This window comes from Desmodus rotundus, chromosome 12 (genome assembly GCF_022682495.2).
Source record: "Desmodus rotundus isolate HL8 chromosome 12, HLdesRot8A.1, whole genome shotgun sequence".
Classification (NCBI taxonomy): domain Eukaryota; kingdom Metazoa; phylum Chordata; class Mammalia; order Chiroptera; family Phyllostomidae; genus Desmodus; species Desmodus rotundus.
The window spans coordinates 72,391,715-72,419,700 of NC_071398.1; the positions used below are offsets into that span (position 1 = coordinate 72,391,715).

General features: G+C 38.7%; 1 protein-coding gene across 2 annotated transcripts; it reads left to right on the forward strand.

The window, feature by feature from the left end:
* On the forward strand, positions 1-27,860 carry NUCKS1 (nuclear casein kinase and cyclin dependent kinase substrate 1). 2 transcript variants are annotated; one of them, XM_045182678.3, is made up of 7 exons: positions 1-212; positions 18,446-18,495; positions 20,741-20,846; positions 23,817-23,872; positions 24,470-24,622; positions 25,615-25,761; positions 26,707-27,860. In XM_045182678.3, the coding sequence occupies exons 1-7, from the start codon at positions 196-198 to the stop codon at positions 26,904-26,906; spliced, it is 729 nt and encodes a 242-aa protein (XP_045038613.1). In that variant the 5' UTR covers positions 1-195; the 3' UTR covers positions 26,907-27,860. The 2 variants fall into 2 exon arrangements, with proteins under 2 accessions (XP_045038613.1, XP_024430974.1); XM_024575206.3 differs by having other exon boundaries at positions 2-212; positions 25,612-25,761.
* Positions 27,861-27,986: the final 126 nt, after the last annotated feature.

The following is a 27,986-nucleotide window of genomic DNA, read 5'->3' on the forward strand; positions in this document are numbered from 1 at the left end:
AGAGACGGGGGAGCGGGGGGTTCGTCTGCTTACGGGTCTCTGAACCAAGGAGCGGCAGAGTTTGAGAAGCCAGCGGCTGGGGTTCTGCGGTATCGGCCCCCTCGGCCGAAGTTGGGGGGGTGGGGCGCCCAGCGCGCGGGGTGGGGGGGGTCCTGGTCTTTGGCTTCTCAACTCGGTCCTGATTCGACAGCGAACATGTCTCGGCCTGTCAGGTCAGTGCGGAGTCTGAGGCCTGGAGCGGGTTGGAGAGGTGGGTGCGGGGTGTGTGGTAGAGGAGTGGGGGATACAAGCCTAGAATCTGCTGTCCCCCGTGCCTCGCGTGGCCTCCTCCCTTTCAGGGCCTGAGTGCGCCCTTGAGCGTTGGGGGCCTTGCTGGCGCTGAGTGGTGCGCGGGGGGTGGCGGCCGAGCGGCCATGCGCCCATGCGCGCTTCTCCCCGCCCCGCTCTGCTGCAGGGCTCTGGGCTGCTCGGCTGCCTCCCCCGCCCGCAGCACTGGAGCGGGCGGGGTGTTCCCTGAACCGCCAGCGGCCCAAGGGGGAGGGGTGTGAAGTCAGCGTCCCTACCAGGCCCCACCTCCTCGGGGCCAGCCCCTTGGAGCTCTCCGGGGAAACATCGGTGGACCTGGTCTTGGGGCCCCTCGCCCTTAAGTGAGGAGTGGAGACGCCCGTATTGCCCCTTCCCCTCTGCTTGCGTGGGAGGCTGAAGTGGAGGGACGAAACTCACTCCAGCGGACCCGCTGTTCCACACCGAGGAGGAGGGCAGCCCTGCCACAGGGCCCTGCCCCCGTCCTCCCGGTTGCCCCGGGGCCCCGCCTCCGGCATCGGGTGTGGGCGGGGCCGGTCTTTTCCCCCTCTGGCGAAAGAGTTGGGAACTAGGCCCTGGGAAAGGATGACTGCTGCTTTTCACCCACCTCGGAATTCCGAGCGTCTCCAAGCTCCCGAGTTCGCCCATTTCCCTGACCTTCCTAGGGGAAATGTCCTTCCTCCGGGAGGTGCGGGGGTTAACTGCACGACCCAAATCCCCCGTGGTTCTCGTTCCCGACAGCTCTCTACTCTCATCCAGAGTACATGTCTCCATGTTTTTGTAACCCTCTCTTTACCCCGAATAACTTTAATAATAAAGGAGTTAGATTCAGTTAACCATTCGACTTTATTGGGAGAATTTCAACAAGTTTGCTGTTACCCCGCGGACGGTGGAATCGCCCTTTGCGGTGCTCCTGGCTATTGTATGGAATGTGCCATTTATGGAGGGGTGTGGCTTGATTCAATCTGTTAAGGCCTTTACGAGGAGAGCGGTTGCAAATAAATACTACTCTCCACGTGATGTCTGTGACGTTCTAGATGTAAGGAATTGGCTGCTTTACGTAGTGTTTTAATAGATAAGTAGGTAAAGGTTTAGTTTTAAAACGTTAACAGTTGTTGTTTCCCCCTCATTCCAAGTTTTGAGAGAAACGGAAGTATTTTGGCCTAGATCTCTAGAGGGAGGTTTGGAACCCGTTCCGTTTCCTGCCTAGACCATCCGTCTCCCACGGGTGGTGGTGCAGACCGCACGCCCTGCGCTCGGGGTGGGCGTGTGGAGAACTCTAACTACCTGACTGCTTCTCTGCCTTCTAAGTTCAACATGCATCTCTGCTAACTCACCATCGCCTCCGGGAAGAGTTTTGCCAACTTTGGCAGGGAGTCTGAATAGATAATTTCAGGTTATAGTATGTGTCTTTTTTTTTTTTAATGGCATAAAAATTGACTGAGGTATCCCATCAATTTTTGTAGAATGTTTTCTTTAGGATAGTGTGCGTTGCACACTATCAAATATTCGTTTCATCAGGATTGGATCTTCTGTCTTCTGGTGAAATTGGACTATTATTATTCTCGGCTTTTTAACTTAAGTTCATTAGGTTTTGATGACTTTATTTTGTATTTTTTTAAACTTGTGCCTGAATTTGTGTTACCAGATTTAGATTACTGCAACACGAGCAGAACTTTATTTTACTTGAAAACTGGATTTTTAATATCACCAGATGGAGACAAATATATTAAGCATGCTCTATAAGATTTTTTGGAGGCATTGGGATTTCTGCACAACTTTTTTCTTGCTCAGTATGTTGTTAAAAATAATTTAAACTGTTTATTTGCTCCTAATTGAAGAAAGAAGTTAATATATTGTGGGCTTTTTTGGGTCACTTTCAGATTAATTTCAAAGCAACTTGGTTTTTTTTATTATATATTTTAGTGATAAAGGCTCTTTGTAACTATTTTTAAGTCTTTAATATACTCATGACCAAAAATAAAGCAGAAATAATTAAACTTGAGTTTGGTGGTTTGTTAAATTTTCAATTAAAAAAGTCCTCTTAGGGAAGTGCTTTTGTTTCAAGGTGTAATTGAAGACCTATGTACCTGAGGGCACTTAACAAAATAATGATCAACATTGATATTAGAATAGTTAGCCTTGTTTAAAAGAAAACAGGCCATGGCTGATGTGGCTCAGTGGTTGAGTGCCAGCCAGCAAACCAAAGGACCGCCGGTTCAATTCCCAGTCAGGCACATGCCTGGGTTTTGGGCCAGGTTCCCTGTAGGGGGTGTGTGAGAGGCAACCACACATTGATGTTTCTCTGCCTCTCCTTCTCCCTCCCTTCCCCTGTCTAAAAATAAAATAAAAATTTTTTAAAAATTATTTTGGTACATAATAGTATCAGCACATCTTGTTATGGAATATGTTTCTTTCCTTAGGCCCATATGTAATTTTGAGGGTTTTTTTATGGTTTCCAGAATAGTCTAAATATTACTCACTTTAATTTTAAGATTAATCTAAGCATTTAAAGAAGTTTTAGAAATGTACTAATGACTACTTGACACCAGTTTCCAAACGAAGGGAATAAGCTACAACAGATGTGTGTAACATAAGAGGATATTGTTATCCTTACCTTTGACAGTATCTGAGTCATTGTATATAAATGAGGACTCAAATATTTCAGGCCTTGGATTCATATTTGTAGCATAAAATTACAGTCTTGGAGCTAGAAAGAAATTTAGACAAATTCATTTTTCAAGGGACTTAATGGGGACCTGACAAATGAATTGCTTTGCGTCGCACACTGGTAGATGCCAGATCGGGTCTAGAACCCAGATTTCCTATGCAGTCTTGCTCATCCTCGCTCTCCCCCTTTCTGTGCAATAATCACTTTACCTTCTGCCCGATAAGTATTGATGTCATTGTACTGTGTGGAACTTGGACTTTTCAAAGTGCTTTCCTGACTCATCTTTGTGAGGAAGGAAGAAGAATGCTGTTATTTTATAAGAAGTGAGAAAGTTCAGAGAGATTTACTGACTTGCCCATACTAGAAACCAGGTTTCTTGAAATTAAGCTTGGTGTATTCTCCAGAGATCCTCTACTCCCTTATAGCATTAAGTGTTCTTGATAACTCGTCTTTTAATTAGTATTTGAGATTGCAAATACTAAACACTGAATGAAATTAATATTAAAAGTTTATATGAGAAAGCATAGGCACTTGCAGTTTGATATAAAATTACTTTTATTTTTGTCATGTTTATAATTAAGTGGAGAATTAACAGCTTTCCCAAGATTCCAGATTACTTTCCCAAGAGAATTTTGTTTGAGATGTGTCTAGATTCTAAAAATTGATATTATCTCTTATGAGAAAGTTAGTTTCAAAAAATCTTCAGTTAAAGGGAAACTTGGAAACCTGAAAATTCCTGATAGTTTGGGATTTATGATAACAAATATGCACAGGAAGACAAAAAAATTAGTATCCTAGTAAATGTGGTTAAGTTGAAACGGGTGTTCTATGTTTCCTCTACTTCCAGGTTGGAGGGCGGGGCGGGGGGGGGGGTGGCTGTTAACCTTGGATCGGTACTTTTTATTATTACTTGTCACTTTCCTCTAAAAAGACATAAACTCTTCTGTAGACTTTACCTTCAAAGATAACTCACATAACTTTCAAAGCCTAAATAATGGGGGAAGTTAATTTTATAACATCACTTTAAGTGTTCAACATTTGCTAACATACGCAGTTAATTAAGCTGAAAATTGTGATACCGTGTTTTAAAGCGTGGTTGTTAGAGTCCTTTGCTAGATAGTAAATAGTCACTTTGCTAGATGCTTTCACTCTGTCTTGTTTTATCCTTATTACAACCATCTAAGGTAGGATTTTTTTAAATTCCTGCAAAACAGATGATGAAATAAGCTGAAAGAATGTTACCTGAGGTCATAGAACTGTGTAAAGCAGAGCCAGGATTTGAACCCCAATATTCTAAATACAAACCTTTCCATGTGCCAGTCTTTCCTTCCTAGTATTTGGCATGAAGGTGGTCAGATACTTTTTTATTTAGTAATCTTTTCAGTGGTGGATACATGTGACATACCTAAGTTTTTTGTTCTATATAGAAAATATTTTAGGGAAAATGTGGCCCAGATATTTTAAAGAGGAGTTTTGTTCAATTAAGTATTTCAAAGTCTTTTCAAAAATCTTTTTAGTTAGAAGTATTTTTTAAAAAACTAAAAAGAACTTCAGAAATTAAGTCCAGTTCCTTTAATATACTGTTGATGACTTTGAAGCCAAAGGGATTAAAGTGTAGACATAATAGCGAAGTCAGATTTAGACTGCATGAGTTTTAGCTTATACTCCTTTTTACTAGATTTACATTTACTGATACTTGTTTCCACGTAGAATGTATTACAACTAATAAACCCTCATTGGAAACCATTGGGGCCACATACATTTGGAAGTTCAAATTTTTATAAAAGTTTTACAAAGATGACAGCCTGTCTCTACTGTATTAATGTGCCGTCACCAGCGAGACATTCCTACCAGTCATGTTACTCTGTCTGTAGTAAAACTTAGGAATTTTCACACACATACTAAACTAAGAAGCCCTTATTTAGGTCAAGTCAGGTTTACCATTTTACAAGTTATGGAAAAAATTTAGGTTTTCAGAATTTTATGAGTTTGTAAATTACACATTATCGCTTTGGACCTTTAACAGAAGTTCCTTTCTCAACCCTCAGTGTTAGAAAAAAGTAAAAATCTGTTGACACTCAGTGTAGCCATCACTTACTAAGCAACTCTTTGTACAAAAATATTCTGCCAGGTACTTTACGCATATTTCAAAATTTTGAAACAACTGTTAAAGCGAGGTATATCATTCCTGTTTCATGTGTGAGGTAGCTGAGGCTTGGCTGAGTGAAGTAACAGTTCCAGTTCACCTAACTGTTAACAGGCGAAGCAGGAATTCAAATCCAAGTGTGGCCAACCCAAACCAGGGTGACCTTTCCTGTGAGACACTGCCATGAGGCGTTAACTCTATCTGACCTCCTTACTGCACTTTGCTGTCTCTGGAGGGGTTTACAGTTCATGATAGGATTTTTGTGGGAAGGGCCAACTTTAAAGTGAGCTTAGGGGCGGGGGATGGAGAAAAGGACAATTTCAAAAAGTTATTTCTAAGAGGATAAGAGAGGGAGAAAAAGGGAGAGAAACATGATGTGCAAGAGAAACGTAGATCCGTTACCTCTCAAACACACCCTGAAACGGGGACCTGGCCTGCAATCCAGGCATGTACCCTGACCTGGAGTCGGAGCTGGTGACCTTTCAGTTTGTGGGTTAACACCCAACCCACTGAGCCATACCAGTCAGGGCCGATTTTTTTTAAAGCACACCTGGGGATATGTTTTACTGGTTTTTAGAAAGAGAGAGAGAGAGAAACAGCGATGGCTTGCTTCTAGTATGCACCAGGACTGGGCATCAAACCTGCAACTATGTTGGTGCACGGGACAATGCTCCAACCAACTGAACCACCTGGCCAGGGCAAAAGGACAATTTTGGGAAGGAATAGGAGACTGTGTGAAGGGATTAAAGAAAGATTTACCTAAATGTAGAGGAAAAAGTGAAGTATAGTGTGACACTTTGTGGGAAGTGTGAATGTTAGATGTGGCGTTGCTCTAAGAGTGTGCATTTTGTAATACAAGGACATTTCCCCGGGACTAAAGAGAGTAAAAAGATTCCAAACCCACCTAAAGAACGTTGCCAGAAAATTAATGGATTCATTTTACACATAAGTACAGATGCAAAAATAGCAAACAATATTAGCTAACCGGATCCAGTGTGTATTAAAGTATATATGATTAATTAGGATTTGTCCAAGGAACAAAACTTCAAATCTATCAGTGATTCATCATATTAAAGTACTAATACTAAAAGAGAAAAACCATGGCATATGTAAAGGTTCAACACCTAGAACACATAATTGTAAAGGTACATTACCTGTAGAAGGAAATTATGATTGAAAATGGAGTTGATTGAACTGACAAAAGTTACAAGCTCTAAGGTAAGTTGGCATTTTTAGTGTTTTAAATCAATTAGCTATGAAACTCGTGGGAGGGAACCTGGCCACTCGAGTCCCAGCCTCTGCAGAGGTCTATGTAATGGAGATGGCGGACTCCGTTTGAATAGTAGTACTTTGCGTTTATAAAGCATTTCATAATTTTCAAGCTTTGTCTCATAGTTTTCTTTCAGCTCTAAAAAGAAATTAATACAGGGAAAGTTATTTTGAATAAAGGGAGATTGGTTCTTTTTACTTACTCATTTATGTATTTGGTCTATTTTTCCCCCCAGAAGTATAAACCAAGGCCACTGAACTGCAACTCTGGGACACCATCGCTCCACATTGTAGTCCATGGGAATGTGCCCCTCTGGAGTTAGTAAGATTTAGAGTCCGCACAGCCTGATGGGTTACATGACAGACTTAGTTTCTTAAACTTAGTAACAATGAAGTTACTGAGCATGCTGTGAAGTGTTATTTCTATTTACATTTTTTAAATCCTTAGTTGCACTTGCCCTCTTTCCAGAGCATACCCCTGTCTTTCCTGGCCGCCTCGCCCCCCACCCCCACCCCACCCCACCCCTGGCCACTCACCTTTGCCTTTCTGTCTCCTAAACTCCAAGGGCCCTTCTTTTGCTTCTGTAACTTGTTTCCTGAGCCTATGCAGCCCAGCTTGCTCACTTCTATTACCTCTGTAACTTTCTAAATGAACATACTCTTGTAATATGAAAAAGAAGTATATGAATTCTCAACTGTAAAGAAATTAGTGTGACTCGTTAGTTGAAGTATCTTCTTCGATTGAGGCTAGAGGTAGTCTTTATTTAGGAGACTGCCATGTTGTGTCGTACACTGTAGGAGAAAACATTTACCCCAGGACCACTTTGATCAAAGTAGGACATCCCATTGTTTTGTCTTAAAAAGAGTGTTATTGCCCAGGCTGTTGTGGCTCAATGGATTGAGTGCCAGCCTGCAAACCAAAGGGTTGTTGGTTCGATTCCCAATCAGGGCACATGCCTGGGTTGCAGGCCAGGTACTCAGCTGGCCAGTTGGGGGCGGGGCAGGTGTGAGAGGCAAACCAATACATGTATCTCTTGCACATTGACGTTTCTTCCCTTCCCCTCCTCCCTCTAAAAATAAATAAAAATGTTTAAAATGTAAAATTGCTGAAACCAATTGTTGCCAGTAGGCTTCACATTATTCTTTAAAAGAAAAATGTGTTACTATCTACATTCAAGGAAGTGGAACTGATTGTTTAAAGAACTGAATTACCATATTTGTATTTTTTAAGATTTTATTTGTTTATTTTTAGACAGGGGGAGGGAGGGAGAAAGAGGGAGAGAAACAACGTGTGGTTGCCTCTCATGTACCCCCAGCTGGGGACCTGGCCTGCAACCCAGGCATGTCCCCTGACTGGGAATTGAACCAGTGACCCTTTGGTTCGCAGACCAGTGCTCAATCCACTGAGCCACACCAGCCAGGGCACCATATTTTTAAATAATTACTATATAAATAGCCATAATTATAGGTCTTTGAAATACATGAAGATGCCATAGGTTGCCAAAAAGTGTTTCAACTGGATACAATGTTTTCCAGTGCTTTGGGTGCTTCTTAGTGCATATCTATTTTTGGAATTGTGCACCTGTTAGGTTACCTGCTAAGCAAGGGTCATCAGGGAGATTTCATACGTCAAGACAAAATGACCTAGAAGATGAACTACTTGAAAAACTGAAAATTGGCTTGACTGAGAAGTAAAAACTTTTCATTGGGCTGGGATAACAGAGCTGTCTGAATTCCACATACATGCTGTATCAGTAAAGATTTATAATGAGTGTCTAAAATCAGAGACTATCAGGAACTTTGCTGCTTGAAATTATTTCCGTAAGAGTGAAACATTGCACTTCTATCAGAAAGCACTAAATCCTTTTGACATGGAGAGCCAGATTCAATTTACAACTTCAGAGCTCCAAAGGAGGGATTGCTGCACACAAATCCACATCTACCTTAACTTTGCCAAGAAATAGGATGAGAAGAGGTCCACTTTGCAATCCAGACTTAATGTTGACCTTTTTACATAGAGTCCTGTGGTCTTGTTGAGCCTATCAAGGCAGTGCTGCATTTAAATTTCACCTAAATCATACCCTTCCCCAAATCCTGTTAATTTTCCTGTTGGTGGGATGCTCCACACTTCTGATGAGTAATTCACTGTAATGAGTCAATAAACCTGACTTTGAAGAGCTACAGATTTGTCCTTGGCAATAGAGTAAAGACAATTTGGGAAGATTCCTCTAGAGGTTTCAGACACCCTTTCTAGTGCAGAAAGGGCTCTGCTTGATAATGTGGACACCTGAGACCCCTTCAGTTTCATCTGCTTGCGGATTTTCTATCCCTAATTGCATACGGTTTGCACTAAACTTATGTGGGCAAAAATCTAGCCCATTTTTTTAATCTAGTACTTTATCTTATACTCAAATTTCTGTGTGACTTTTTTATTTTTAGATTTTACTATTTTTAGGGGAAGGGAAGGAGAAAGAAGAGAAGAAACATTGATGTGTGAGGTTGCCTCTTGCACGCTCCTAACTGGGGACCTAACCTGCAACCCAGGCTTGTGCCTCACTGGGAATTGAATCAGCAACCTTTCAGGTTAGCAGGCTGGCACTCTCTCCATTGAGCCATACCAGCCAGGGCTGTGTATTAATACATAGGGCTTTTAAGCAAAATATTTTCTTATATGGAAAGAACATGAGTGTTTTGGGAATAAGGAATACCTGCCATATGTATTCATCTGGATGAAAACATTAGCATGATTTTTTTTTTTTAATGATTTAGTAGAGGATTGTGACAATAACCTAGCAACATATGCCTGGCTGATTGTTTAGAACTCCTTCACTGTGCTCCCTTTTTGCAGAACTTAGAAACTTGCTTTTTCAATAATGAAAAACTTTTAGGAGCTCTTTCCTATAATCCTTTTTTGCTTGTTTCACTTTTTGCTTTCTTACATCTTATGACTCTCTTTAAAATTTTATGTTTACTTATAAATAACAGAATGATATAAGATGCAGCGGAAGCAATATATTTTAGCCAAAAGGAACTTGAAGCTCAAAATAAATGAAGCATTTGTAGGAAATTACCCTGAGTTGAGTTCAGGTATCCTGGTTTCTATGAATATTACTTTATTCTGGAAAGATTTGGCATATGAATAATCTTTGAGGGAGAGAAGAATGGAGAAAGGCAAATGTCCTAAGTTTCAAAGGGAGGGAAATAGTTAATATGCAGAAACTTCAATGGCATCAGTTCTATAGAGTAGTTAGATTTGTGTGAATGTTTAGGAAGATTTGGGAGGCAGCAAGTCCTGACAGTGCCCTTTAGTGTGTAGAGTTGGAAAATTGACTTTTAAAGTTTATTTGGAAAATTACAGAGGTAGTAGAAGTGAGCCAGCTGTGCTGCCTCGGCTCAGGAAACATTACAGAAGCTAAAGAAGGGCCCTTAGAGCTTAGAGAAAAGGGCGCAGGTGTGCTCCTGAAGAGTGTGCGCACTTAAATGAGAATTTAGGTGAAGTATCTGGCGCGTAGTTACTGCTATTGTAGTTACTGTTACAAGTCAGCATGGAGTCACAAAAACAAGCCCCGTAGATGATCTCAAGCATTTGATTCAGATTTTGCTTTTCTAATACAGATAATTTAGCATGTTTCTTTAATGCAGGCTTTTCACAACCTTAACATGTTTAAGGAGGTGATAATGTCTAAATTGATGTGATGGGGAAAGCTTGGGAAAACCTGTTTTTTACAGAACTCAGTTGTAAGTTCTGTAATGAGAAAATTTTTAAAATTTTAAATACGACAAATTTATGTTCTTAAAATTATTCTTTTAATTAGCTGTGTTTTATTTTTGTGGTTCCTGGGAATACTTTGTTTGAATGAAAAAGGTTTATTCCTAAGAGATTGAAGTATTATTGATGTAAACCATCTTGAATTGCTCTTTAAAAAATTTATTACAATAAAAGAATTAGAATTAAAAACTGGGCCCTGGCTGGTGTGGCTTAGTGGATTGAGCATTGGCCTGTGAACCAAAGGGTCATTGGTTCAATTCCCAGTCAGTGCTTGTGCCTGGGCTGCAGGCCAGGTCCCCAGTAGGGGGCACACAAGAGGCAACCACATTGATGTTTCTCTCCCTCTCTCTCTCCCACCCTCCCCCTCTGTCTAAAAATAAATAAAATCTTTTTTAAAAAATTAAAAACGGGGTTTTGTTCAACAGGGATTTTCTAAATGATTTTTAGAGAGAAAGAAACATTGATTCGTTGTTCCACTTATTTATGCACTGGTTCCTTCTCTTTAAAAAAAAAATTACTTAGTTTTAGAGGAAGGAAAAGGGAGGGAGAAAGGAAGGGAAACATGATCGAACCGTGACCTTTTGGTTCGCAGGCTGGCACGCAATCCACTGAGCCACACCTGCCGGTCCATTGGTTACTTCTTGGGTGTGCCGTGACGTGATGGAACCCCAACCTTGGAGTTTTGGGTTGCGGCTCTAACCAGCTGAGAGCTACCAGGCCAGGGCCTCAATGGGAATTTTGACAGAGCTTCACGGGAGGTCCTCGTGGGGAAGATGAAGAAATGTAGGCCGGACGAAAGTTCCCGGGGATGACCGCGCCTCAGTAGCCATACCCAGAGAAGGCTGGTTCGTGGGTTGCTGTCAACCTGGACGCCTTCAAAGACCTTGTTCTTGCCTATGCTGATTAAGTGTGAGGATAATATGAATTGGAGGAAGATAAAAATGTTGTTGAAGTATCAGTGTACAAAAACGTTTTAGATTTTGGGAAAAGGAGGTTTTAGTGATTGTAATTGCAATATCCAGTCCATTGTGTGATCTGAGATCTTGGACTGCATTAGTACGAATGTGGAGTAGAATAGGAAGGGGGGGAGAGTCACAATCTGATCTGCTCCCCTCCCCCCCATGCCTTTTAAACCCGTGTTGTGTTTGGATCAGGGCACTGCTTCCTAGACTTTACTGGATCCGAGGTAGTGGAGGAAAGCAACTAGGTTGTGAGGATGCTGGAAAATACGCCATGAGGAAGAGTTAAAAGGAACCCCAGTGTTTAGCCGCTGCTCTGTGTAGGAGGGGTTAGATTTAGACCGCGGTAACCCCAGGAGGTAGAAGAGAGAACCCCTCAGTGGGTTTTTGAGGCAGACTTTACCTCATTGAGCAGAACTGTTTCATTATTGGAGTTTTCTTAGAGTAGCCACCTTGGGAGATCAGAAGAGGTTCCAGTCATTCCCTGTTGATAGGATAGATTTGGGGTGAGGCTGGGTTAGACTGCCTAAGTCCAGTAGCCTAGTACACGTAATACACGTTATCATAATCATAGCACCCTAACACACACACACACCACACCCCCACCCCCCAAACTCCGATAGGCTTTGTGAGTGCTTAAGCTTGAAACCGTGATTTGTTGGGAGTGGTTTTTTGGTTTTGGTTTTGGGGGTTTTTTGTTATGGATCAATAACAAATTGTTTTTTGTGTGGAGAGATTTTGGAAATCTCTTTGCAATCCACTTTTTCGTCTAAAGCAGTGGCTCTCAAACATTTTTGATGACGTTCTAATACATTTGACATTGTAATTTGTACACATAAGTACATACACACCTGAAACAAGATTCAGGAACTTAATATTTAGGTACAGTTTTCTCTGATGTTTTAAATTTTCTTTTTCTTTTAAAATTCAGGTTATATACCAGTAAATTGATATCAGGACTCATTAATGGCTTGTGATCTATAGATTAACAAACATTTTTCTTAAGGGTCTCATTGATCTGATGAAATGACATTTTTACCACCGAGGCCTAGGTGATCTGTGCTGGCCATTTTGGGTTTCTCAGAACTCAGATTTCAGATGTACTCTGCCTAGTGAGAAACCTGTTATATTCTAGAAAACTAGCAAGGCGGTTTTGTTCTTCCCTGACCAGGACAATATAAATTATTCAGGATAAAAAAGTGTGATAGAGCTAAATAAAGTAGTGAATGTCTCTGATTTGCCTTGAGAAAATGGTTTTGTTTTCTTTAAGTGGTATAAAGCTTAGGGTTTTTAAAAGTTCTGCTCCCTCACCTAGAGCTTGCTTGTTATCTTTCTCCCTATTTTGATGGGCAGGTTTATTATAAGGTAGAACCAGGTTATGTGATCTTAGTTGTTTTCTCATCCAGAAGCTAAGGAGTTAGATGAGATAACCTCAAAGGTGTGAATCCGTCTCTGGTGTGATCCTTGACTCTTCAGAATGTTGGCTTTCCATACCTCACTTTTCAGGATTATTATATTTTGGTCCTAGACCTCTGCTGCTATAAGGAATAAAAAGCATTTGGAGGGTACACTAACCAGTATTTAGTAGAAAGAAGTTGATGATTAAGAGGGGAAGAAAAAAATCCTGTTGCTCCTGAACTTCTGGAGTGATCGGCATTTGGTGCCCCCAACACATCTTTTAGTGTTCTTTGTCTGGCTTCCACTTTACCTCTCATTTAACTGATGTGGAAGTGGGGGCTTCTCACCTCAGCCCTCTGGCGATCACCTAGGAATTGGTTCATTGTGTGTGACCAAGGTACACTTAGAACGTAAATAGATTATACAGCTTTTAAAGTAAGAGTAGGTGCATAATTGAAGTTTTTGTGTTCCTATATTTTGTACTTAAACATGTGTTTTCCTTACAGGGTTCCTTTTTTAAGAGAGAAAGGGGAAGGGAGAAAGAGAAACATCGATTTGTTGGTCCACTTACTTGTGCATTCATTGATTGGTTCTTGTATCAACCTGAACAGGCCAATGCTCTAACCAGCTGAGCTACCTGGCCAGGGCACAATTTTCTATTCTAGTGCAAACTTTTAGACTTTTTTAGATGGAACTCCAGTTGATTTCAGTAATAGAAATTGATCTAACTTGTATGGTGGCTTTAAAATAGCAACTACTGCTACTTTCTTTGGCCTTAATGGTAACCTGAAAACTTTATCATAAAGTTGGAAATAATATAAAAACAGGGTCATTTTGGTATTGCATTTTAATGAAATGAGCAACAAACCTTTTAAGTCATTCTTTCTAAATGGTACCAGAGCCAGTACTCATAAGATATTTTAAAATGGAGTGACTTATGTTCAGGTAATTACCAGTGTTACTTAAGAGTGTTCAAGATTGCAGTGATACTCTGGGTGGAACAAATCAGTGCTTACAAGTTATAATAGCTGCTGCTTATTGGATGGTTGTGTACCTGGCACTCACAACAATTTTGAGAGTTAGGTATTGTTATTCCTATTTTACAGGTGAGAAAACTGAAGTTCATTGAGGGGAGGTAACTTGCTCAAGGACATACAACTAGTAAGTGGCAGAGCCAGGATTTAAAAGCAATTCAAAAATCTGTGTTTTTAACCTTTATTCTACATTGAAATTTTGTTTTTTCTCCCAGTTCTAGTTGTCGATGCTCATTTTACATGGAAGAGTTGGCTTAACTTTGGCATTTAATTTATGGTGTTTTGAGGAAGTAAGAATGTTTCTTTGTTTTCAGCTAGAAGTAGAACTTATTAAACTTAAATATTTCTCTTAAGGGTTGTGCTTCTATCCCAGAATATCATGTCAGTTTCCAGTTTACATAGGAATAAGTTAATCAAAATGTGTTTCAACCCTAAATAACGTAAAATTCAAGTAGTGGAAATAGTATATTGTTTGGAGTAGCAGCTTTAGAGGGCAGGAAATGAACCAAACTATTACTATAAATCATTGTAAGACTTACTGTGAATGAACCTTGTTATCATAGATCTTTTATTTTAATTATTTTCCCTTCCCTCTTTAGCATTTATAGATGGATGCATTTTTTGACTAGTTACCTGTAAGACAAGGTTGCTTCTATATTCATATTTTGCCTTCCTCAGTTTTTATAGTTTTTGTGATAAAATTACATTTGCTCTGGCCATTTTCATGTCATGGAAAATTTAAATGTTTAGTGTTTCAAAGGAAGAAGTGGTCTTCTAATTTGATTTTAGTGTTTCAAAGGAAGGAGTGGTCTTCTAATTTGATTTTGAAAAATTTAAATTTAATTGTGTATATGTCAGTATAGTCTGCATGTCATTTTTGTAGTTCTTCTTGAAAACTAGGACAGAAGAAACTGTACTATGCTCTGACCAGTTTGGCTCAGTTGGTTGAGTGTCCTCCCACAGACCAGGGGTCACTGGTTCAGTTCCTGGTGTGGGCACTTGGGTTTGATCCCTAGTCAGGGAGCATGCAAGAGGCAGCTGGTGGATGTTTCTCTCCTCTTTCTCCCGGCCCCCATATCTAAAAATAAATAAAACCTTTTTTAAAAAAGAAAAAATGAACTACATAGTTTCCTTTTTAATTTCTTAATGTAACAAGTTATTTAATATGGCAGAAACTAAATTTTCTTTTGTTGTTAAGGGCAGTGGTAATTAAATGTCTGATAGGCTGAAAACTCCAAGGGTACGCTTGTCCTTTGTGCTGATACCCTTTCCTACCATAATCTTTTGCAGAGACCAAATCATTCACTCATTAAATGCATCTCTTGAATTCCGTGTTCCAAATGAAGAAGAGACAATCCCTGTCCTCAAGAAGTTCACCTTTGTTAGGGAAGACAGACATTTTGTAATTAAATGGTATAAAAGAATCAAAGGTGGCGAAGTGAGGTTGAACCTGTTACGAGTGGGGAGTGATATGAACAGCATGCTAGGTCAAGGGGCAGCATAACCAATAGGAAACAACCTAATTGGAGGAATTTCAAAGTTCCTGGCTTGCTTGACTGTTAAATGGCAAGAGATGAGACATTAAGGAGATGGGATTTTATCCTTTAAAATTAACATGTCTTATAAAATTAGGTTTCTAACATCTCTTCAATTTGACCCTAAGAGCAAAAAGTTCAGAAAACATTTGAGTGCCTACTTTTTTCTTGCTCGTATCAGAAATGTGGGGTAAGGTATGGTGGTTACTTTCAGGAGACTCAGATTAGTGAAGAAAAAAATGGTATAGCAAGCTCTGGCTGGTGTGGCTCAGTGGATTGAGCGCCGGCCTGTGAACCAAAGGGCCACTGGTTCCATTCCCAGTCAGGGCACATGCCTGGGTTGCAGGCCAGGTCCCCTGTAGTGAGTGTGCAAGAGGCAACCACACACTGATGTTTCTCTCCCTCTCTTTCTCTCCCCTTCACCTCTCTCTCAAAATAAATGAAATCTTTTTTTTTTTAATGGTACAGCGATACATGTTAAAATATGTAGTATGCAAAAGAATAATTGACCATTTACAATTGAAAAAATCATTTAGCATTAAACTTTAATAATATTTAATTTGTAGAATAACTTCTTAGATCTGTCAGCAACTTAGGTAATCAGTTTCAACAGAGGAGGATCTGAGGCCAAGAGAAATTAAGTGATTTGCTTGACATTCTAGAACCAGAACTCAGGATTTTTACTAACAAAGATTCTGTACTTATTACTATATGACTATTTTCTGGAGTGTTCCCGAGTGATACACTAAGAAAGTAACTATCTTTGTCAGACTGCTAGAACCACACTTAATTGGATCAACATTTACTACTACTCTCATTTTAAAGCCCTAAAGTGGCTACCTCATTTTCCCTTATTCGAGTTAAAATTCTAGTTTATTGTCTTCATATGACAATACGTTTCACCATTCTAGTTACCCTCCTTAAAATAGTCTCATCGAATTTATTTATTGATTTATGGTACCCAGAAATTGTACTGATATTTGAGTAGCGATCCCACCAGCTTGGATAGCCAGAATAATTATGCCTGTGATTTCAGAAACTGTACATGAATTATTAGTGATTAAGATTTTAAACTCCCCCTTCTGGATGCTTTCCTTCCCCTGGTTGCATGTCCCGTACTCTGTGACGCTAAGTAACACCGAAAACGATCATCTCATTACGATCATAATGCTGTTTTTCATGGCGTCTGTCATTAAAAATCACTTTTGGTAGAACATTGTAGGCATTGGTGATTACCAGCTACCCCCTGCCCAAAGAGTTTGTTTTTCAGAAAGAAGATATTTTTCTTTTCCTTTTAATTATGGTAAACTTACCATCCTAACCATCTTTAAGTGCACAGTTCAGTAATGTTAAATACATTCACTTTTTTGTACACCCAACGTCCAGAACTCTGCCTCTTGCAAAATTGAAAGTGTACCTGCCATTAACTCACCTTTCCTCCCTATCCCAGCTCCTGGCATCCACCGTGCTCCTCTGTCTGTGAATTTGACTACTCTGTACAGCATATAAGTGATATTAACTCATATTTTTAAAATTAGCCTTCCTCATAGAATGATGGTATCTTTGATATATAAACTCAGCTTATAACAGAACTACTAGTCTACTGTTGACTAAAAGCCTTACCAATAGCATAAGCAATTCATTAACACATTTGTTTGTTAATGTATTATAATACTATATTAATACAATAAAGTAAGCTACAGAAAACTGTTACTAAGAAAACAGTATGGGAGAGAAAATACATTTACAGTACTGTATTGTGTTTATCGATACTGTAAGCTTGTCTCATCTGTTTACAGGATGGAAAAAATCTAATAAGTGGACCCGCACATTTCAAACCCGTCTTGCTCAAGGCTCAGTTGTAGTTGGAGCATAGTTTTTAGTTTTGCATCTTTGACTCATTGAGGCAGTAAATTGAGAAGATAATTCATTGATGGTAGACTAAAGACAAACTGAACAAAAAAATTCCTTAACCTTTGTTTTTTCTCTAAAGTAAAGGATGTGGCTATATGTTCTTCAACATCTAAGCCCTAAATATGTTCTCAGAATTCATTCCTACACCTATCATTTTGCATATTACATACAAGTTATTTGTACCTGTGCTTGAATTCTGATCATCCTGTCTTTGAATTTAAATGGTATCTTAGCCCTGGCTGGTGTGGCTCAGTGGATTGAGCACTGGCCTGCGAAGCAAAGGGTTGCTGGTTCAACTCCCAGTGAGGGCACATTCCTGGGTTGTAGGCCTGGTCCCCAGTAGGGGGTGTGTGAGAAGCAACCACACGTTGATGTTTCTCTCCCTCTCTTTATCCCTTCCCCTCTGTCAAAAAATAAATAAAATCTTCAGAAAAAAATAAATAAATGGTATCTTAATCTTTATTATAAAACCAGGAATATCCCTCTGCTCTGGTTTAAGTGTACTTGGTGCCATGTTTCTCTTCACCCTTTCAGTTCACTTGTTCAGCATCGTTTAGTCACAGTGCATGTGAGGCTCCTTTGGAAGCCAGGCTGTCTGGGTCCCCACATGGAGGTTTCTATACAGGTGGGGCAAAAGTAGGTTTACTGTTGTTCATATAGAAAATAATGCAATAAATAATAATATAAGAACAAACTGTTTGGTGTACTCACAACTGTAAACCTACTTTTGTCCTGTCCTGTATATTTCTGGAGGAGGAATTTTAAACGTTCAGGTTTTTAGAATATAAAGTAGGAAAATGGAAATTAAGGTTTGTTTGAGATGTTAAAAAGATGCCTTTCCTAGTAGGAAGTACTTAACATCGTTGAGTCAAGTAGACATATAAATTTGGTAAGTTTTCATATTTTTCTTATTTGTAGACCCTTTAATAAAAAGAATCTTTTGAATGGGTCAGTTTTTTTCTTCCCCTTCTTTGTAAGGCTTCACTTACTGTCACCATTACTTATATATTGTAATGTAATTGTATTATATTTAAAAATCACTGCATCTTGAAAAAAACTCAGTAATAACTTGTTTATCAGGTATATATATATGTAGCAGTAAGAAAAAAAACACAGTTTTGGCTTGTGCACATGTGATATCTATATAATGAACATAAATGGTAGTTTGGGTCATTTTGCTGTTTTATGTATGTGTTTGGGGTCATTTAGTGGGAAAGAAGAATATTTGAGTGATCACTGAGCTGAACAATACAAGGATTGTAGTTTGAAACACTTGGTTTAAGCTGCATGTTACTGTAACAAAATGTGGTGTTTGGCTGAGGTGGGGACTTACTGAAAAACATTTTTCAGAGAGCTAGTTCTAGTTCTCCTTATGAAAAATGTGTTAAAATGTCTTAGAAAAGCTCTACATTTTTATAATCTTAATTAGAGTCTCTTCTTTCTACAGAAATAGGAAGGTCGTTGATTATTCACAGTTTCAGGAATCTGATGATGCTGGTAAGTTTTGCTATTTCAATAAATTATAAGTTGGACCCTAGTGGAACCATCACCAGCTTATAAACTCTTTAATAGTGCTTTCAGAACATTTTATTTATTTTTAGATTTTATGTATGTAAATTACATCAAGCTCTGTGTCACAAAAACAAAAGTTGAACTTGTGTAGATCTTAACTTTTCCTTGATATAAATACTTGAATAATTTTTTTCTTACCTGGTTTTGTAGTCCAAAGTTTTAAGTGTGCAGTAATCCTAATGCAATGTTTATTAGTTAATAGATCTCCTGCTATAGTCAAAGTTTAAACTTAACTTGTAACTTTTAATAGGGAGTGTTAAGTTTTTTACACAGTAAAGTCACTGAGATGACAGTATTTTGTGAAACTTTGATTTGTGAACTGACTCATCATAGGATGAGAAGTGGATCGTAAATCTTAATCGTAACAGGTTTGTTTAGAATATGATGTTTCTTTTCTTTTTATTGATTGATTTTAGAGAGAAGGAAGAAGGGAGAAAGAAAGCGAGAGACAGACATCAATTTGTTGTTCCACTTACTTATGCATTCATTGGTTACTTTTTGTATCTCCCTTCACTGGGAATCGAGCCCACGACCTGCAGCATATTAGGATGATGCTCTAACCAACCGAGCTACCCGACTGAGTTACCCTGCCAGGGCTAGAATATATTTCTAATCTCGTTGTTTTTAAGGTGCATTTACTATTCTTTTTTCTTTCTTTCTTTTTTAGATCTAATTTTACTGTATAATATATGCACTTGGGGAGATTTTAGAAATACAGAAATGTATAAGGAAAAGAAATAATAAAAAAATAATCCAAACTCCCAGAGGGAATATTAATACTTATTAAATGCTTGCTAAATGTTTGCATTAATTCATTTAATCCTTAGAACAATCCAGGACGTATATTATTATTTCCATTTTACAGATCAAGAAACTGAGGCAAAGATATTACATAAGATCCCTTAGCCAGCAAATGGACATTTTAGCCATTTTGTTGAAAAAGCTTTTGACTTTTTTACCCTTAAGAAAAATAAATCTAGTTGAAACCTTGCTGTAGAATTTTGGATTCTGTCACTCTCCCACTCCATCCCTACTTACGAGTATCTTCCTCATGTTATTAGAAGTTACTTGAGGCTTGACCAGATAACTCAGTTGGTTAGGACATTGTCCTGACACACCAACGTTTTGGGTTCGATGCCCAGTCAGGGCACAAACAAGAAGCAACCAATGAATGCATAAATAAGTGGAACAACAAATTGATGTTTCTCTCTCTCTATTTCCTCTCTCTCTCTCTCTCTCTCAAATCAATTTTTTTTTTTAAGTTACTGAGCACTGGCTGGTGTGGCTCAGTGGATGGAGTGCCAGCCTGTGAACCAAAAGGTCACCAGTTCTATTCCCAGTCAGGACACATGCCTGGGTTGCAGGCCAGGTGCCCAGTTTGGGGCATGTGAGAGGCAACTGATCAATATTTCTCTCACACATTGATGTTTCTCTCCCTCTCTTTCTCCCTCCCTTCCCTTCTGTCTAAAAATAAATAAAATCTTTTTTTAAAAAAGTTACTTGAAAAATTCCTATTAATGGTAGTAAGATATTCCATAATAGAATTTATAATGTATCCAACACTTAATAATTGTTGAATGTGCAGACCACTTCCAGATCCTTACCATTATGTATAATGGTGTAGTAAACTGGTTTAGAAATAGTCACCCTAAGGCAGGGTAATTTTCTCGAATTTAATAGGGCTTTTGAAATTGGAGGTATTTTCCTCAAGTGCCAGAGTGTACTGTAATTGATACTTTAAAAGGAATTTACCTGATAACAGAAATTGTATTACGATTGTAGCATTGTGGGTCCTTTACATTCTAAAATGCATATAATAGTATACTCATTATTATAATAGTTTTAAAATACGAAGATGAGGGAACATGGGAAAATATTTAATAAATTAAAAGGGTAGGATATAAAATGATAAGAGATATTTGGCTATGGATATATTAAAATATATACACATGAGGACTAGAAGGTAATATGCAGAAATAGAAATGATTTAGTTAAGGTGGTAGGACCGGGACAGAAGAATTTGTTTTTAAGTGAAAATAAAAAATTATATGAGAAATCCTGCCCCCCATCATTTAAATAGCGTGAGAGATAATTATTTCAGTAATACAGTGGTAATTTCTACATGTTAAAATCATAACATAGTTTATTGACTTTGAAAAATGCTGTTTAGATGAAGATTATGGAAGAGATTCGGGCCCTCCAGCTAAGAAAATTCGATCATCTCCTCGGGAAGCTAAAAATAAGAGGCGATCTGGAAAGAATTCACAGGAAGATAGGTAAGAGGCCTTGTTAAGTTGTTCCTGCCTACGCTGTCAACCACTCTGAGGTGAGGGTAGTTTCTGATCTCTAAATTAGTAGAGTTTTCATTTCTTTTGGGAAGGCACTAATGGTCCACTTAATGTTTTGCATATTTAATCTTAACTTAGGCAGGGCTTCTGAGACTAGAGGTTGGTCTCTTTAAGGTCGAGAGGCTTACTTAGACTCAGCCTGGAACCCAGTGTGATCTGAAGTGTGATGCCTTAGCTGCCACCTCAAACCTCTGCACAGAAAGATTGCTTAACTATGTAATCTGTTACCTAATGGTAGTGTTGACATTTTCATTATAGTTATAGCAAAGAATGAGTGATCTTTCTTGTTCAGTTACAAATCACTGGTAGAATCATTACTAAAGCTTGGAGAATTTTAAGTGTGTAGTCTGTCAAGTTTTACTGCCTATAAGCAATTCTCCTTTGTTTAGATAATTTAATCATTTGGGGTCATTTCCCTTCTCTTAGGCCTTTTGTTTGTTTGTTTAAAAGATTTTATTTATTTATTTTTAGAGAGAGGGGAAAGGAGGGAGACAGTGGGAGAGAAACATCAATGTGTGGCTGCCTCTCGCCCGCCCCCTTCTGGGGACCTGGCCCACAACCCAGGCATCTGCCCGGAATGGGAATTGAACCGGCAACCCTTTGGTTTGCAGACCAGCACCCAATCTACTGGGCCACACCAGCAGGTCCAAAGTCTGTTTTTTAACCATTGAGCTATATTACTTCCAAATAATACTATTAAGTATTTACAGTTCAAGGACATGAATAATATTTCTCACTAGTTCTAGATATTTCATGATTAGTGACAAGCACTAAAATCACTATAATAAAGCTCCAGGCAGAAGTCTTACCATTCTGAATTTACAGGATGCTAAATTTGCAGAAATAACAATACTGAATATATACAGTAACCTAATTTTTATGTTTGCTTGTATTGCTAACATCTAATATTTTCTTTCTTGGAGAACTTCAGAAAAATGTGGGTAAACAAGTCTTTCACAGTTTTATAATACATCTCTCTAATCCAGTTTTATATAGCAGGCCAATAATATTTTTTTATTATATTAAGTATATTTCTTCTAAGAATGAGCTTCGTTGTAGGCTGTTATAATGTTTTCTTGATGTGTAATTAATATCTAGCCTACATTTTTCCTTATTGTAGTCATTTGGTTTTGTTATTCTCTCCAAAGTGTCAGGAGTGGTTGAAATAAATACAGCTTTTATTGCCATTGTATCTTTATTCCCTTAGACCATATTATGTTGATTTTTCCATTGGTCTCTACTTAAAAGTTCAGCTTTTGCCCTGACTGGTGTGGCTCAACGAGTTAAATGTTGTCCTGCGAACCAAAAGGTCACTGGTTTGCTTCTCAGTGAGGGCACCTGCCTCAGTTGCTGGCCAGGTCCGTGGTTGGAGAACATGCAAGAGGCAACCAGTTGATGTTTCTTTCACACATCAGTGTTTCTTTCCCTCCCTTCCCCTCTCTAAAACTAAATAAATAAAATCTTTTAAAAAAATGTTTTTAAAAAGCTTAGCTATTAACTTGGCTTTGCTGTAATAGGACTCAAGGATTAATGGTTTCTATAAATTCAGTAATAAAAGAACTTGAGAAAAATCATGTAATTTATTGTCATAGACTTGTGAATTAAATGCTTACTCTGCATAAAAACATTTCTATAGAACAGTTTCTATAGAACAGTCCTGGCGTCTGTGTCTCAGTGGATTGAGCTCTGGCCTGAGAACTGCACGGCTGTGGGTTTGATTGCTAGTGAGGGCACGTGCCTTGGTAGTGGGCCAGGTCCTCAGTTGGGGGCGTGCAAGAGAGGCAACCAGTGGACGTTTCCCTCGCACATCGAAGTTCCTCTTCCTCTCTTTCTGCCTCCCTTCCCCTCTCCCTAAAAAATAAATAAAATTTTTAATAAAATGTTTTTTTAAAAAGTAACTTACAGTTTTCAGAATTACAGTTTTCTTGCATCAGATTGCTTAGTAAAGAAATATGTTTGGTTTTTTTTTTTCTTCGCTTAGGAATCTTGGGTTCAGTAGTTTGTCATTTGAGTGTGGTCTAGATTATGGGAAATACCAAGAGATTTACAATACCTACTATTTAAGAAAGGAAAGCTGTGAAGAGAATTTTTATGTATGACTTTTGGTTTTTTGTCTATCAATTTCTCATGAAATCATAAAATTTTAGCACTGAAGAATACCAAGTGATTTGCCTGAAAATCATAAAACTAATTAATAACAAAAACAAAACAGTAGAACCCAGATTCCTGAGATAAGATTTGTGAGGACATAAAATATGCATCTTTGGGACTTTCAAGGTTATTTTATAAAACTTTTCATTGAACTTTGAAACTTCTTATTCTATAACACAGTGATCTAGAGCTCACTTTCATTTTCTCCAGGGTACCAAGCAGGCCCATGTGCTCATGTTTCTCACGTATAGAGATAGTGGAGGCAAAAAATATTTAGTTAATATTCTTATTTTTTTTAGATAAATTTTAGACATAGTATAATTTATATAACTGAATTCTAATTTCCTCTAATAATTATATTTGGTGCTGTCCGTGTATTTGCCTACTTTACCACCACTGACACTACCATTATACAATGGTAGTATTTCTATATTCTGCCTTTAATTAACACAGAATTTTTTTTCTTATTAAATGTTTTTGTGAGAAATTTTCAACCTATGTTGAGATGCCTTCTTTTTTTACCTTTGGGTTTTTAGAAGCAGTATTTTCCAAAAGTAAGTAAAAATTGTGCTTAATCGCCAGCATTCCTGTAAAGGAGAGAAATAATGGAAGCAACTTTACTCTTCAGCATTGTTTGAATTTTATATGAATAAGGTTTTCTTCGGTGTTCTTCAGTCAGATACCAGAGATCTGCATTCACTTAGATTTTGATCTAATAACTTCAATTTTTACTCCTTCCCCTTATAGTGAAGACTCAGAAGAAAAGGATGTGAAGACCAAGAAGGATGATTCTCACTCAGCAGGTAATAAACAATACTTAATGTAATAGATATAATTCTCTATGTATTTATTCATTGGACATTTTAATATGCTTTTTTTAAAGATTTTATTTCTTTTTTAGAGAAAGGGGAAGGGAGGGAAACATCAGTGTGTGGTTGCCTCTCATGTGGCCCCCACTGGGGACCTGGCCTGCAACCCAGGCATGTGCCCTGACTGGGAATCGAACCGTCAACCCTTTGGTTCTCAGCCCGTGCTCAATCCACTGAGCTACACCATCCAAGGCCAAATATGTGTTTTTATAATAATGCCTGGCACTGTTGTAAATACAAGATTAAAGTGTGTTATAAGAAGCATGTGTTTACACCTAAATTAAACTTTAGTTTTTCTTAAAACTAAGTGCATAAGTTATTTTATATGTAATAGTGGGGTATCTAATCTTATTCAAGTTCATTTGAATTGTAGCTCCTCTTTTGTTGGAATTTTTAAGGATAGATTTTACCCTTTTTGAATTAAATAAAGCTGTAGGTTATATCTCATAATGGCCATTGCATTGGCTTTTCCAGTTAGCGGTCAAATTAACACAAATCTTGGATTAGTGCATCATAACTTTGATATTGCAGAGGACAGTGAAGATGAAAAGGAAGATCATAAAAATGTGCGCCAGCAACGGCAGGCAGCCTCTAAAGCAGCGTCTAAACAGAGAGAGATGCTCATGGACGACGTGGGCAGTGAAGAAGAACCAGAAGAAGAGGACGAGGCACCATTCCAGGAGAGTACGTACAGTTGGCTCTGTGCCTTGGTCTTTTTTGTTTGTTTGTTTGTTTTTTTAAGGTTTTATTTACTTAATTTTAGAGAGAGGGGAAGGTAGGGAGAAAGAGGGAGAGAAAGATCAATGTGTGGTTACCTCTCATACGCCCCCTACTGGGGACTGGGAATCGAACCAACCACCTTTTGCTTTTCAGTCTGGCGCTCAATCCACTGAGCCATACCAGCCAGGGCAGGTGCCTTGGTCTTGATTGTAGTTTGTGACCTTGACTGCTTTGGCAGTTTTTAGGGGGTTGCTAAATGTTACAAACAGCCCTTAAATTACTCATTGTTAGAAGAGATGATGACTTTGACTTCTATTGATACTGTGAAAGATTCAAAGATTATCATGACTATGCTGTTCATCATTTGTACTCAAATATTCAATAAACGATTGTTAGAACAACAGTTACACAGTGGGTATTGTGATTAAGATTTGTATTCTGGCCTGGTGGAGAAGAGTATAGAGCTCTTCCTGACAAAAAGTGTTAGTAACAGAATTTAGATGTTTCAGGGGGTATTCAGATTAATTAGTTACATGTGTTGTTGCTTGTATGTAATTTTCTTGTTTCATTTATTCATGTTTGTACCTGGCACACAATGTCAATTCAGTTTTATTTCCCTGGTCTCACCAATATTATTTGGGAATGATATAACTACCAAAAGTTACTTGATAGCTTCAGTTTTCATTCAGATTAAGTTTTATCCCTTCCTGTGTTCAGCCTACTCTTCAAACAAGTTAGTCATGTAACCCTCATGTGCATGCTAACCGCCCCCCCAACTTTACAGGTGGGGCCAGTGACAACTCCCACCAAACGGGTAGTACAGCAGCAAATAGAGCCCAGGAGTGTTTGGCTCCCAGATCCCATCCTCCAGTCATTCTTAGCGCTTTCTCCCTTTGTTCACTTAGAAGGGTGTGTACATTAAGTTGGATGTTGAAATTCTTCTTTCCTCTCAGAAGATTCCGGCAGCGATGAAGATTTTCTAATGGAAGATGATGATGATAGTGACTATGGCAGTTCAAAAAAGAAAAACAAAAAGATGGTTAAGAAGTCCAAACCTGAGAGAAAAGAAAAGAAAATGCCCAAACCCAGGCTAAAGGCTACAGGTGAGTTCTGCAGAACTGAAGTTATATTACTGCTTTGAAAAATTTCATGAACTAATAAACTTTCTTTACAGGAATTCTTCATTAGGGTGTGGTATTGGCCACACAGTTAGTTAAGAATGCATGGATTCTGAAAGGATCGTGTATTCTATACCTTGAAGTGTCACTTATTTATTAATAAGGACTCTAACCCCTCCAAGAGCCTGGTGGCTTAGCCCTGCTCTCAACTCCTGCCGAACATCAGGAAGATTTGGGAACGACCTGTTTGTGTCAGGCACAGTGTTAGAAACACTGTGTCAACATAGCTATCACTGCCCTTCCTCCCACCAGGAACCTAATCCCAGCAGCTAGCGAAGACTTGGAGCTGTGGAAACGTACACCTACTGCGATTCATTCCGCATTCCAGTCACTACACCGGCCTCTGTGTTAGCGGAATAAAGCCACACTGACCACGGGCAGTCATTTTCCCTGAGGCCTGTGGTTTCTTCCAGATACTGTCCTGGTCAGAGCTAGTTTGTCATTAAATCAGAAAGCTAGATTTGTTTTTTTATTCTGGCAGGTGGAACCTGGTGATTTTTAAATCTTTTACTCATCACTTCTTAACTGTTGGGAGTCCTGGAACTGTCAAGTTATTTGATGGCTTCAGATTCTACTCAGATAGTCCTATCCTTTCTTCTTCTTGACCCGCTTACAAACACAAACAGCATTCCGTTTCACAAGCCGCTGGGCTGATGTGCGGTGTCTGCAGCGTCCCGTTTCTTTAGTACGAGCGTGACCGCTTACGTGACCCCACAGTTCTGGCAAAGAGGGGTTGGAGACCAGTGTCTGCCTTGGTTTTTAGTGAATGGTCTGTATGGCTTTTATTCTGGCGGATTGTTTTGTTTTGTAGTTGATTTTTATTAAAGTCATTGTCTTCTCTTCCCCAACTTGGTATTTCTCTTCCCTCAGTGACGCCAAGCCCTGTGAAAGGCAAAGGGAAAGTGGGTCGCCCCACAGCTTCAAAGGCATCCAAGGAAAAGACTCCTTCTCCCAGAGAAGATGACGAGGAGCCGGAAAGCCCCCCAGAGAAGAAAGCGTCTGCAAGCCCCGCGCCTGAGAAGTCTGGGGGTGAAGGGTCTGAAGATGAAGCCCCGTCTGGGGAGGATTAAAAGTGATGATGGTTTGGGAGAGATTTTATTTAAAAAAAAAAAACAAAAAAAAAGGAAAAAAGAAAACGGGGGAAAAAAGAAAACCTACGTAAGATAGAACATGGTTTTGGCTATGGCTTGACTCATGGGCTTTCAATGCTTTTTTTCCTTTTGTCGAAAATAACATTTTCTCTCTTTTTTAAAAAAATTTTTTTAATTCAGAAAACCATTGTACGTTTAATTTACCTTTTTGTCTATTGGTCTTTTCTTTGCCACCGCCCTCTCCTCCCTCGCTTTTTCAATGAAAGCCGTGTCAAATTAATCACTGGATCGACTGCTTCATCTTTTTATTTTTAATGGATGGTATACCACAGTTGTAAAGCAATAAGATTTGAGATGAACACTATGGAAATGTTGCTTTTTGCTAGACAGTAGCAAGTTGAGCAGTAATCAAAACACATTAGAAGGTTTTTAGTTCAAAATGATTGCCTCTTTCTCTCCTTGGACTTTTTAAAAAATCAATTGTCATCTAATACAAGTTTATTTTTTACCTTGGGGCAGGGCAGGGAGTAGGTTACCTGACCTTGTTTGAGGGTGTGGGGTTTTTTTGTTGTTGTTATTTTGTTTTTGTTTTTTGTTGTTTTTTATTTCATTTCATCACTTGTTATCTCAAAGAGATTCAGAGCCAGTGATCCTTTTATCCTGCTACAGTCTTTAAGGAATTTAAAAAACAAAAACAAACAAAAAAACAAGGGCCTCTAAAACTTAAATCATGCTTAATTTCCTATTTTATTCTCTAATGGTTCATGTTTTAAAATCTATGTGTATCCTGTTTCTTGGATAAAATTTTACCAAGGATAAAAAAAAAACAAACCTAGAATTTAAATGGCAAGTCTATATATCACAATGGATTTCTTCTCAAACTGACAATGTTTAGGTTTTAAGCAAATAAAATACCGGTTAATGTGAAACTCATTCACAAAGACTTGAGATTTTTTCCTTTATGAAAACAAAGAATTGAAATTCTTCTATGCCATAGATGTGCATGCACTCAGACCCCATGAACTGCGCTGTTCTTATTTGGGGATGGAACATTTTCCT

Bases quoted from the DNA above. Each gene is read 5' to 3' on its own strand.
- NUCKS1 (XM_024575206.3), top strand. The intron at 20,847-23,816 runs GTAAGAGGCCTT...TTCCCCTTATAG, and splicing joins AAGAATTCACAGGAAGATAG to TGAAGACTCAGAAGAAAAGG. The intron at 24,623-25,611 runs GTACGTACAGTT...CTTTCCTCTCAG, and splicing joins CGAGGCACCATTCCAGGAGA to AAGATTCCGGCAGCGATGAA.